The sequence below is a fragment of the Apteryx rowi genome, unplaced genomic scaffold (assembly GCF_003343035.1).
Source record: "Apteryx rowi isolate R43461 unplaced genomic scaffold, aptRow1 scaffold_38, whole genome shotgun sequence".
Taxonomy (NCBI): Eukaryota; Metazoa; Chordata; class Aves; order Apterygiformes; family Apterygidae; genus Apteryx; species Apteryx rowi.
The window spans coordinates 1,774,441-1,787,857 of NW_020450307.1; the positions used below are offsets into that span (position 1 = coordinate 1,774,441).

The following is a 13,417-nucleotide window of genomic DNA, read 5'->3' on the forward strand; positions in this document are numbered from 1 at the left end:
CGGCGCGGCGCGGCCGTTAAATAACGGCTGCGAGCGGCGGGGAGCCGCGGTGCCTAGGCGTTAACAACGCCTGCAGCACGCGCGCTGCTCTTCCACCCCCGAGAGATCGTCCCTGCATCGCCAGGTAACGGCAACTATCAAACGGAAGCTACCGAAGGAGATGCAGAGCTCATGTCTCCGTGCATCCCTCCTCCCTGAAGAGCTCAGCGCAAATGCGCTTACCCGCAAACGCTGCTCGCTCTCGCTTAGCGGGTATCAGAGCCCCGCACAAGCGGATGCCAAACGCAGTAGATTTTTCTAAGCACTGATGTAGATTGGTCGGGAAATCCCTTTTTTCCCCTAAAACGCAACACCTACACACACAAAATTACAAGATTAGAACGCAACTCTCTGGCAAAACTATTCCTGGCTCCCTTCTTCACCGTGGTAGTTTCTAACGCAGTTTCAGCTGGAGGACTTAAAACACAAGTGCTGGGGCAAACTGACCACTAAAATATTCATGACCTTAAGTTACCACCATTGCCTGCAATTCAAGTAATTTATCAGTTAAGTGGCATGCGTGTGGTTATTTATTTTTAAACAGAATTCCTAGATCTAACAACACATTCTGAAAAAAAGTTGCTTTAATTTGAAACTAATCTTTTGMTAGTCATACTGACATTTGGTCAATAACTACTAAATAGCTAAGTATCTTAGCAGAAATAAATAAAAATCAGAGCACAGCACAAAATTTAACACTTGACATGTTTTAGGAAAAAAAAGAACAAGCACTTAGGTGAATTTTCACTAGTCCTGAGGATGACTGGTCGTGGACTGGGGGGAAAGGACATCAAATAATTAGGGCCAAGTTTGCATCCTACTACAGACATTTTATTTGCCTCATGGCAGGAGGCAGCAAAAAGTAGGAAGGTTTGGGAAAAAGACTTACCAGAATGCAGATAACCCAACAGTTTTAAGCTCAGGCATAGACTGGGAACTTTTAAGTTAGGACTTTACATCCTGGACCTGCATTCCAGTTCCTCTGCGATCCATCCCACCCTTCACCTTTTTATGGAAAACAAACAGAGCTCACAGTGTAAAACACTGTGTGCAGGTGAACACCCAGGAATTAAACTTTAGGAACCAAGCTACACCTCCTGTTACAAATAAATAACAGCATACCAAAGCCCTTTACCTCCCTGGAATCGTGTGTCGCATTATTGTGCGGACTGTCTGCCAATCTCCACTTTAGCAATTACTGAAATGCAGTCCTCTCTATCTTGATCCCTATGAGCTTATGCACTATAATACAATAAAAATATTATCATATTAAAATGATTATATGAAATACTGTGCAAAGACATTTTTAGACAGATTTGGGCAGCAGCAGGAGAAAGAAAAATGCCTTAATACATTTATAGGGAAGTTTATTTAGCTTCTTTATATGACAGATGACATATACCCACAAGTTATTACAAAAGTGCTCAGACGCAAGTTGTAATACAGTACATTAAAAAGGGGGGAGTCCTAGGAGGGATATCTGAGATCTACAGTATCTTGGCTTCAAGAGGAAATATTTCCATTAGACATTGTAGGCAGAAGAGGACACATTTCCTCCATGACCCGTCCAGTTAGTATGGATAAATACACCTGGCTTCAATAATAATTCATATGTATGCGCACCAAAGTAATCCCGCTGAGCCTAGAATAAGAACACACACAGGATTATCAGTCACATACAAGCACTAGAAGTTGCACATACTGAGACTCAAGTATATGAAAACTAGAAGTAAGATCTGGCTCCAGTATTATAACATTCAAACTTATTCTCTAATTATTAGCAAAAACAATGCAATGAAACATTTATTAATATCTAGTTAGTAAGAGCTCAGTAGAAAGACTTAAGTATATTTCTTCTTCTAATTACTAATCTAAAAGACAAGCACTGACATACTCCCAAAGATCTAGGATCAAAATGCTTTACAGAAAACTCAGTATCATTACCCTTGGTTCACAGGCAGAATACTAACAGATGTGGGGCACTGTCACACCAATACCTCCGGTACTCTTTGTACAGACATCTCAAGGTATTTTATTGATTTCACTTTCAGGTTTATACAGAATTACATTAGGCAATCAACACCTTTATTTTTACAATGGTGGAGTGAGTAGGACATACTGCAATCACTGCCTTTAGATTAGCAGTTAAATAACATCATGATGATAATTCAGCTGCCAGATCTACTACACTATCTCAGGCACCTACCTGAATCAGGTTAGCTGGTAGCATCTCATGTCTGTATCCATCATAAAAAGAAAGTGCTGTAGTGAAGCAGGGCATAGGGATACCAATCTGGACTCCAGTACTGATTACACGTCGCCAGGAGTCCTGGAAGAGAGAGAAAATGGAAACTAATCACAGTTTCCTCAGAGCCATGTGCAGGCACATGGACTCTTCTCATCTAAAAGCAGGTGCTATTTCACACTGTATAAAATCTAATGGCCAAGTCTGAGCCAATGTGCAGCAGTAGATGCCTAATTTTACATAGAAAAGATTGATCCAAAATAAGGGCCAGTAAGAAAGAGTTAGCAAACAGGACACAAAGTGCAGACATATACTTCATGCACAATTAAACCACAACCTCAGGCAAGGATGCTGCTCTTTCATATAAACATCAGCAATGCACCTCAAAAGCGAGAACACAGTGGGGAGAATACTGAGCAAACAGTGAGGCATTTTCAGTACATCTAATCAAGCACAGCACAAAGACCGCCCAAAGGCATAAGAGGTCAGCACATTACTTCAAACAGACACGTGGATAATCCTCATTTCAACTTCACATCTGATTTAGTAATTCACATTGAACATTCAGCTTCAGTAAAAAGAATTATGAACAATAAAATATGACTTGTCAGCCAGATAATCTGTTTTTAGTCCTGCCTGTCCTCTGCTGCCCAGACCAGGACACTGTTTGTGCAGACCTAGATCTAGTGAATGGGGGTTCTAGGACACTTAGTTTGGTGCTACTACAAAGAGCAGAGCTTTATATTCCATACTACTGAAATCCAAGTGCACAGTAGGCACAAGATAGGTGCAGTGATGAGAATTTTCACATACGCTAGACAGGTTTTCCTGACATCATGGTTCCTCTAAATTCCAACCTAAGGCTCTTCTGTAATAGTAAATGAAAACCTTTAAGTTTCTAACGATAGCTCTGCTAGTATCAAAGAGAAGCAACATGAACACAGCACAGATTATATGTTTATGTATTTTGCCCATGCATTACCTTTAGGTTGACACTACAAATATACCTTGTAACATTGTATGAGGCACACCAGTTACATGTGAGATGTAAGAACAAATCTAGAGAATAATTTCTTTTTCATAAAGCATTATCCACTCCAAGTCGCAAGTCCAGCAAGATTTAAGTTCACAGCTTGATGCATCTGGATGCTGATCCATAAGGTAGTGCTTCAGAGATGCAAAATTTTTTTCTTTATTTAGAACTAATGTTCTCCAACTTTCTGACGAAATAGTGGCAAGAGGCATTTGTAGGCATTTTTTTCAAGGACAGGTCACTAACACTGGCATCTGGCAAAATTCTAATTTGGACCTCAGTATAGCCTACCTCACTACAGTAACTTTCTTGTGCAATTTCAACTAGCTCCAACTATATGGTTTCATTCCTGTCCTGGTCATGCAAGACTGGTATGTTCTACTCAGGAAAGGTACCTTTAAGCCACAGATGATTAATTCCTAGATCCATATATTATGTGTGTACAGATACACTACAAAGTCCCAAAAAGTTTAAGGATTAAAGATCTTTGGGATTAACCTGTATAAATAGGTTTCAAAGATGTTCTCTCTGCCTTTTCATTCTTCAGTCTAAATACATGTGTGATGGGAATGCCTGGGAAAGAAGCTGAAGGAGTCCAGACTGTAAACTATTTCTTTTATGCTTTTCCTTTGTTGGAAACTCACCTGACAGTTTTCAACGGCTGTCTTAAAGAAATCATCCAACAGCAAATTCTGGAGCTCGGGGTTTCGATCAAAAGCATCTTTGATTTTTCCCAGGAACACACTAGGCAGAATGCATACAAACCAGGAATCAGATTTCATAGCTTTCAACAGTGGCCCAGAATCCAAAAATGACAGTGCCAAGATTTGACTCAGCCAGACTCAGATTCCAAACATCAGGAAAGATGAAAACAAAACAAAGACAAAAGAAAATCTGCAGTAGTTAAGCCACCAGGAAATAAGCTTCATCTGGTAATCTTTAGAGCTGACTACAGAAACAGTCTCTCAGTATCTTATCAGCAGATCAACTCCAAGGATTTTCCAAGAAAATCTCTAGGCTTTTCAGTCTAGCACTGCATAAACTAAATTGCCTCTTCTTCTCCCCATCAGCACTCCTTGTCCCAATTACCTTCTAATGATGCAGCCTCCCCTCCACATCAGTGCAATGCCACCATAATTGAGTGTCCATCCAAACTCTTTGGCTGCTTGTCTGAGCAGCATGAAACCTTGAGCATAGGAGATAATCTTGGAAGCATACAGGGCCTAGAAAAACAAATTCAAATTTAGTGAAGGCTCACAAAGGTGACTGAGAAATTTCACAGTTTTCATACTCTGTTTAGTCTGTATCTTATCAGGGCTGAGTTCAGTAGTCATGTTCCACCTCTTTGGTGGAAAAAAAAAAATCACTTAATGGATGATACTTTCTCTGTCTGCAACACAGGCAATGGATCAAGATCAATACAAGACAAATTTCTTTCCCCTGAAATTCTGGGTGAACTTTAGAAGGGAGGAAAAAAAAATGCTCACATATTCTATCTTGTTTTAACAGTTACCCAAACTAATACCTAAATGCCAATGAATAACCTAATCCAACTCACTTTTAGTCAGGATTTGTTGACATTGTAATAATGTTACCCTGTATATGCAGATATCTATGAAAGGGACACAAAAAGGTCTACTTCCGCTCCCAAAGCCTTTTACTTGCGATTTCCCCTTTCCCAATAGTTAGGATATATTACTAAAGCGCAAATACTATCTGAGGAGCTAAAGGTCCTTCCCATTTGTTGGAAAGTTTTGCCTCAGCAGAGAGAGATCAATAGATATCATTCTCATTCCAATGGCAAGAATGTTGAGGGGGGAAAAGTGAGCTGCTGTGCATGAATTATAATCTCTGCATCCCAGCTAGTTGTCACTGCCCGCTGTGGGATTTGAATTCCTTCAAGATTTTCTGTTGTCAGTAAAGGAATTGGTCACATTCTGCTGTGTGGACACCACTGGACAATGCACTATGGGGCAGCGAAAAGCAGAAACCAACTGTCATGAAAAGGAAATACAAGAGTTCCTCAGATTTATGCCCTGCCAGGGTTTACAGCATCCAAAACCTGCTTTGATCTACAACTCTAATACAGCACTCCCAGGCACAAGCACTGACTCACCTTGCGTATGTCCTCCAGAAAGGCCTTTTTGTTCCCACTGAATTGAGTCATTTTAGGCCCATCCAACAGCTTACTGGCCTGTATTCTCTCATCCTTGAGGGAAGACAGGCACCGTGCAAACACAGCTTCACCTTTATGTAGTATAGAAAGGGGCAGACAATTAGCAAGCCCAGCATGACTGTTAAAGTCTATCTGAGACACTTGTCCTTATGCACATAGTGAGAGAGCCACTGAGTGATAAACAGCTCAGAGACAAATGGAGTCACATGGGAAGAAAGGTGTATAAATGAATAATTTCAGAAACATTACTGAGGGACCAAATTGCCAGCCAATGTAAATGTTGACTGATATAGCTTTCAACTGGGAAAAAAAAAAAAAAAGTCATGAGGCATCCACATGATAACTTATCCTTAGGAACCTTCACCTGCTCTTAGTTTTAAAAAGTTACTTTAATCTTTCTCCCCATCTATAAAATACAGTGTTGTACTGCAGTCTAGGGACAGACAAGGTTTGAAGACTTTACTAATTCCTGTATCATGCTTCTGAAGATAAAAAGCAGTTGCATAAATGACAATTCACATTAACTAGATGTGCTTAAGAATGAACACACACACACACAATATAACAGAGACTCAGATCAAAAGCAAAGAGGCAGATTTGAACAAGTTAACCTGTAAGAGGAAGTAAATTTTACAAATCTGGTAGGCCCATAAAACAATCGTTGAGAAGCCCACAAGAAAGCTCTGTAACATCCCTACACTGCTTACTGAACTGCATTACCAGGGCTAAGAAATTAGCCAAGCTGCATCTTCAGCTCATAAAGAGAAAGCCAGGACTCCAGTCTCTTGATCTGACACAGCCAGTTCCTAATCATGCCGTTTTAAGTTGTACATATTTGCAAACGAAGATGGTATTTTTAAATGTAGAAAATATTACCTTGCCAGGTCTGACAGAAGAAAAGCAATTAAGTTTATTATAGTCTTCTTATTGAAATTTTCTTTCTCCTTTTAAGTGCATTGTGAACTACCAACCCCCCCCCCCCCAAATTATTGAAGGAGTCATGTTTTCACAGGATTCTGGATCCTCCCTGCAGTAGGATTAGCATACTGAATTACTCCATTTCTGCCAAAATGTCCTTCTGCACTGGGGGAAAAGAGGGGAAGGGGTGGGGGGAATCAGGAAGGAGCAGGCGTAGCATGACTCTGCTTTGACAGGGAGAAGTCTGCAAGTCATGCTTATGCAATAAAACCACACACACAGAGCAACTGCCCTAAGAAGGGCCACGCTTGCACAAGGGCTGTTGCACGTACTTCCCTCTCAGCTCGTCATTACCTAACAATGCTACCTGGCCCTGCAGAGGACTAATCAGGGAGTGTCTTCTCCACCCTTAATCTTTGGAAGAACCCCAAACAAGGGAATATTAACAGCGCAAGTGAGAAACTTTTTTCTTTTTCAAGGCTAGAAGTAAAAGAAGATAGCTATGGTAGAATACCAAAACCATTTACAGAACTTGTTTTGTAAAGATCTGCTGTTGTAATGCAGCCACATTTCTCTGATAGCTATCACTACAGTTACTCTCTTTAGCCTACTGAATACAGTTTATCTTATCTTCTAATACAACAGGGCTTGACCATCCAGGCGAGGGAAAAAGGTAGAGAAAGCAAGAAAAATAAAGCCAATCTGAGAGCAGAACCTGTTGAGCCATTTTATTTACTCAAAGGGAAAGTCTACATTGGGTCTGCAGTAGGAGCAGCACTCAGTGTGTCAATTCCTGTGTTGTAACTCCACTCGGAAGCCAGGTTAGATAAAAAGGTGGGTAGCTATACTGTTAGGCACGTATGTGAGTAGGTAAATTCTCATACGCTTTAGGGGTATCACCCAAAGTGACTGTCAAACACATTCCCAAAAGCTTAACTTTGGCTTTGGATTAGGGGCCTTGTGAACTACAAAACAAAAAACATCACCTGTCTACCCTGTATAAAGAAACACCACAAACAACTGTCATGGTAGAAAAACAGAGAGCAGCCACCACCACAGGCTAGAAGTCTACCACTATATTGTCAAATACAGCTGTGTTCCTCAAGCCATAACACGGTCCAGCCCTTGTGTCCTTGTCTAATCAGGCTAACCTCAGGTTAGCCGAGTTACACTGAAACAAAGAAACAGGAGAGGAATGAAATACTTAAGTAGGTATCTGAAAAAAAATTTTATGCCTTCAGAAAAATCYAGGGACTTATCAAGTGGTGCCCAAGCAACAAGGTTTCATTTTTAAAAATTTTTTAACATTTTCTCGAGGATATAATGGGATTTGGAGGAGGAGATAAGGTAGAGGATTACTGAGAGGAATAAATACTTCTCTTACATTCACCTGGCACAAGTCATCACCAGAACTGGGAAGATACCATGGACAAAGGCATGGTGACAGCACTACCAACACTTGAGAAACAAAGTAAAAACATGTCCAGAGAAGAAAAACAGTAATGATTCTCAAGGTCTACATCTGGAACAGTGCCTTCTGCGGGCCAAGTCCTAGTGTGGGCTCATCTCTGGGATTACTGTGCATTACCACACTCGTTAGTGTGACAAGAAGCATGCAGGTAGGAAAGACAAGGCCAGATCAAAGAATCAGTTACCTATGAGTGTGACAGGGACTCCATATTCCAGGGCTGAAATGGCTGTCCACTTTCCTGTGCCTTTTTGGCCTGCACTGTCCTTTATCTTTGGGAGGAGGTATTTGCCATCAGTATCTCTGAATTTGAGAATATTGGCTGTGATTTCAATCAGGAAAGAGTCCAATTCTGTCTTATTCCATTCCTGAAATACCTGAAGATGGGGGGGGGGGAATAGTAAGTAAATCTACAGACACAGAGATATATATATATATCAGTAAATCAGTAGACAGAAGGGGGTCATTCTATCTCAGTTAATGATTCTTGGTACCCTGACACATCTATCAATGATTTCAGCACCTCTGAAAGAGCATTGCTCAGAAGCTGAACTGGAAGGAGCACACCCCAGACTCAGAGCTGCAAAGCACCCATCCCCAAATAGAAAGGCAGAGGCCTTGCCTATCCTGTTGCTTATCACTTTAGGCCTTGCTGGTTGGAAGCAGTGCTATCCTTTCATATCATTCCAAGACACATCACACTTATTGACTTGCTTTGGAAAAATTACCTGCTTGATTATAAAGCTCAATCTTTTACTAGCTTTTTTTTCAGGCCAAGTCAATTCATATTCCTGCACGAGAAGTTGCTTCCTGGAAAGAAATCAACTGCAGAATTGAAGATTTAGACAACTTCTATCAATGTTCAGGTGTAACTGCCTGCTGCTTCCTACCTCATTTTAAGCTCGTGAATATTGTGCACCTGACCCTGGCAGAAAGTATAGCAGACAAATTTACTTCATGCACATACACCACCTTTACCCAAGCCCAGCTACCTCCATCACACTGCAGGCAGCCACCACAGCTCAGGGAGGAAAGACACTAAAAACTACAGATCACCTTCGACATCTCATCATGATCCATGCCCACCACATCCTTCATCAGGTGGTAGGCCTCACAGATCAGCTGCATGTCTCCATACTCAATCCCGTTGTGCACCATCTTCACAAAGTGACCAGCGCCCTCATCTCCTACCTGTTGGGAAACATCAAAAAATGCCATCAGCAACAGTGCTGTCACCACTGCCAGTGTTTAATACCTGCCTATAGCTTTTTTGCACCTAAGAACACTTTATAAGCCCAGTGCTAACTGAAAACACTGTGTGTCTAATCACAGATCCACTTAGCTTCCACCATCCAGTCAAACTTCATCCTTCCCTTCTATTGCAAAAGTCATCAGAGATGGTAAATCTGAACTGAATGCATCCAGCCAGAAAATCAACCCACCAATGTGGCTGGTCTTATTAAGGTCAGCAACCAAGCTACTTAAGCATGGATCTAACCACAAGCAAAGGTCGGTATCAAATCAATATTTACCCAGTCACAACAAGGTTCCCCACTTCCCACTTTAGCAGCAATGCTTTGAAATATTGTCTTGATGTGGGGCCTGTGGGGAGAAATGGTACAGCTCAGCAGGGAGGCAAAGGACACAAATACAGCAAAATAAAATTCATCACTATGATGCATTCTGCTGTAACTTGCCAACAGACAAGATGGGGTGAGGTGCTGAATACAGCAGTATCAAATAAAAAGTGCAGTTTTCCCGGAGTTAAACACTGTTTGCAAGAGATGGGGACAGCCCATGTCATATTCTTACAGCACAGCGCAGACAAGCTCAATGTACCTAAAGTGACCTGAATATTATCTTCTCCTTTTTACAGACAGGAAAATCGAGGCAGGTTATGACAGAGGTTCACAATCAGAAAAGATCAGAGTCAGAGCTGAAGCAAAACCCTGTTCTGTTCTATAACTACAAGAAAACACCAAGGTGATCTGGAGGAGAAGAGGGAGGGAAGGAACTCCATGAATTCAAGTCAGGATACAGTTATTTGTATTACTGCAGTAATTTGGGAGCTTTAGTATTTGCTAAACTCCTTCCTGCATAGTAAATTGCTAAGCCAACAGTATAGCATTACAGAATGACAAGTCTGGAGTAAGTGAAAGCTACCACTAGGAAAAGAGCATGGGCGGCACATGGGCTGCAGGTGCCGCGAAAGAGGGGAACAAAGTTCAGGTAAAGGTGGCAAATAGAAGCTGTTTTCATGGAGCAGTTTAAAGCAAAAAGAAGATCAGACACTGCAGAGATTACTCTTACTGTTGTTGCCAGCTTTGCACCATCAAGTTTGAAGAGGCTGATTTTGGGATGAAAAGGGACAGGGACTTAATGTTTCTAAAGCTCAGGTAAGGCCTGGAGAAAAACACTTCTTTCTACATTTACAGAAAGAGTGGGCAATCAGGGATAAAGTCTCATGAAAATTGATGTACAATCCTTTTCAGTAACACAGGTACAAAACAGCAGAACAGTAAGGCAGAGATACCTGCAAAAAAATGTGTGTGATCAACACGCACAGCCTCCTTTGATATGCATGTCACTGCGGGGACATTTTTTGCTGCCTGTTTTACGGCTAACAACTTTCCAAGTTCATCAGATCCCAAAGGAAAAATCATAATCAAGAAATAATACTTTTTTATTTAAGCAAAATTGTTTTCTCCCCTTCCACACACTTCTGCCTTCAGATTTCTGCAGGCACTGTTTTTGCCTGTATATTCCTGGATGAGAAAAATGAGTAAGCTTTGTCCGTCATGAAAATCCAGTGCAGAACTGCGACCTCAGCTAGGTTGAGAAATCTTGAGCCTTGAGGAAGTAAGATAGTGACATATCGTGCTCTTTCCACACCCATGCCCTTCCTCCCTCCCTCAGCTCTCAACACAAACAGGAGACTATTGTTGCAAACCTGAAGAAGAATACACTAACTCATGCTTACCAGGCTTCTTTGGCTCCTCCTGGCATGAGTGAAGGCCCATATCTTGCACCCTCCTCTCCACCACTAACACCACTTCCAACAAACAAGATGCCTTTTTCCTTCAGTTCCTTACAACGCCTCTGGAACAAAGAGCAGAGCAGCATTATATATATATATGTATATTTTAATGCCAGAGCCAGGTCTTAATTTTAGACCTAAACTTAGGTTTTCAGTTCTGCTTTGGAACGGCAACAGACAATCTTGGAGAAAGTTTATACATGCAGCAATGTGAACATTAGGAAACTTTCCCCTGCTTTGACATAGGCCCTTACAAAAGAGATGCAGTGAGAGAACAAAGTGCTTGTAAGCACCAGACARAAGAGTGCAGTGCTGAGGCTGGAAAAGGCTCAGAATTTAGTGTCAGGTGATACATGCAAGGCACAAGGATGTGGGGGAGGCAGATTAGGTCCAAAGTAGAGTTGGATTATCCTGCAGTCATGTATGAACAAGATATAACAACAAATGGAATACTGTCCATGCTACTTGAAAACCCATATTCTAGGACCTTCCTATTAGGTAAAATCGATTCTATAAATATCCTCAGATTTTCAAATCTCCCTGAAACAAGAAATTTCCACAGGGCCTTAACTCTTTAAAAGCTGACAGTAAAAGCAGCTTCAACTATCAGGACAACTCCCGTAAAAAGTATACTTATGGAACAGTCCTTAACTACTATTAATAGTCATTTTTTAATAGAATGTATGATATAGTTTTGCAGGGATTACTCAGTCTGGCTTTCCCTGAGCAGAGGGGAGATATCTTATTGGCTGACTATTCTGGTGATAAGAGGAGAAAGAATCACGGGAAGGGAACGCCCTTATCCATCCACTTTTGACATAAAACAGTACAAGGCTTACTGTGGTGTCTCTGTATTCAGAATTCCCACCATCAATTATGATATCTCCAGTCTCCAACAATGGCACCTGCCAAAAATAAATCAGCATTTTGGTTTCCTCCACGCGTTCAAAAAATCACTATTGACAAACAACTGAGATCTTCCAGAGCAAAATTCTCCAAGAGTCAGTGAGAAGTCACAAGCAGAAAGAACATTTGCCTCACCAGTTTATTGATGAAGTCATCCACCGCACTTCCAGCCTTCACCAGCAAGATGATGCGACGGGGCTTCTTTAGCTTAGAGACCATCTCCTCCAGGCTGTGAGCACCAATCACTTTGGTTCCCTTGGCCTCATTGGCCAGAAAGTCATCCACTTTGGAAACTGTCCTGTTAAAAGCACAAACCTAGGGGAGCAATAAAAGATGTTAATAAAAGCTGCCAACAGAACTGTTACTTTAGCTCAGACTAGGAATTATAAGAGCAAGGTTCAACATCATATGGTCTCCTACTTCYCCCTTCTCTAAAGGCATAGAGCAGGGACAAACCTGCAACTTCCTGCATGTCTCAGCAAGTGCTTTGGAGATGCACAGCTAAAAGCTAAGCCCAAAGTAAACTTAAAGGAAAGATCATGCTAATACATAACTAATACATCACTAATACATAACTAACACATCAAGCAGCTGGCTAAGTACAGACATGCCATACCTCTTTTCTCTGGAAACCAGGACAAAGAGCAGAGATTACAAGGAGGAAACACCACCCATTAGACCATCACAGGGCAAAAAAACCCCCAGAACACTCAGCTCCACTCCTAGGTGCTGGTGAATCAGCCCTTCTGAACAATGTTTTCTTTCACTTACCACAAAACCATGGTCGTTCATGTTCAAAATCAGGTTTTGACCCATCACGGCCAGTCCAATCAAAGCAATATCAGCTCTGGAAAGTGGAAGCAGAGAAATGCCAAGTAGCCCTCATTAGCAGTAATATGCCACTAGCATCCATACGCTCTGTCATGCAGCCCTGACCTCACCAACTGCTAGGCCAGCTTTCCTTTTCTAACAAATGCAGTAGCACATGCCCTGAAGCCATTCCGAGTGCTAGCAGGGCAGGAGGTCCTTGCGGATCCCAGTCAGTCCAGAATGGAGACTCATTTATAGCGTGTATTAGTGGTCTAAAGCCACCAAGATTTCTTCCCAGCTTTGCCCCAAGGCAAAACACGATGAGCAAGAAAAGAGAGCCATGCAGAGCACTGCACTAGGAGGCACCGAGTAAACCTAGCCATGCGAGCATGCAACTGCTCCAACTCTGTCACAGCTCGGTATTTAGCGGGGGCCGCGCTAAACGTCCCGTCTGCACATCGCGTCGCTGCCTGCAGCGCAAACCGCCGGGGCCTCGGCGGCCGAGCCAGCAGGCAAGAGGGAAACGCGACGTGGTGCCGGGGCCGCGCACTTCAGCTCGCCCGCAGAGCGCCCAGCCCGGGGCCCGGCTTCCCGCTCCTCGCGCCAGGAACCAGCTCCCCCCAGAGCCGATCGCGCCCGCACCTCGCCCCCGTCGCTAGGCCGCCCCCGGTAACGGTCTCTAACGGCTCTCCCGTGACGTAGGTCCCCCACCAACATCACTACCACCCCGGCGGCGGCTGAGCCCAGGCGCGGGCGGCCCACGGCCCTGCGGGCGGTCCGCCGAG

General features: G+C 42.5%; 1 protein-coding gene across 1 annotated transcript; it reads right to left on the reverse strand.

Moving 5' to 3' along the window:
• Positions 1-1,389: 1,389 nt before the first annotated feature.
• PGD (phosphogluconate dehydrogenase) lies at positions 1,390-13,361 on the reverse strand. Its single transcript, XM_026073976.1, has 13 exons — positions 13,275-13,361; positions 12,594-12,669; positions 11,958-12,137; positions 11,756-11,821; positions 10,860-10,978; positions 9,412-9,481; positions 8,936-9,070; positions 8,067-8,256; positions 5,434-5,564; positions 4,407-4,540; positions 3,962-4,061; positions 2,246-2,368; positions 1,390-1,681 (listed from the first exon to the last, which is right to left on the reverse strand). The coding sequence occupies exons 2-13, from the start codon at positions 12,636-12,638 to the stop codon at positions 1,562-1,564; spliced, it is 1,413 nt and encodes a 470-aa protein (XP_025929761.1). The 5' UTR covers positions 12,639-12,669; positions 13,275-13,361; the 3' UTR covers positions 1,390-1,561.
• Between the last annotated feature and the right edge of the window lie 56 nt (positions 13,362-13,417).

Excerpts from the sequence above, each read along its gene's own strand:
- PGD (XM_026073976.1), bottom strand. The coding sequence starts at position 12,638 with ATGGGTCAAAACCTGATTTTGAACATGAACGACCATGGTTTTGTG. Across the intron at positions 11,822-11,957 it reads ATGACTTCATCAATAAACTG|GTGCCATTGTTGGAGACTGG; the intron begins GTGAGGCAAATG and ends TATTTTTGGCAG. Across the intron at positions 1,682-2,245 it reads TACCAGCTAACCTGATTCAG|GCTCAGCGGGATTACTTTGG; the intron begins GTAGGTGCCTGA and ends TTCTTATTCTAG.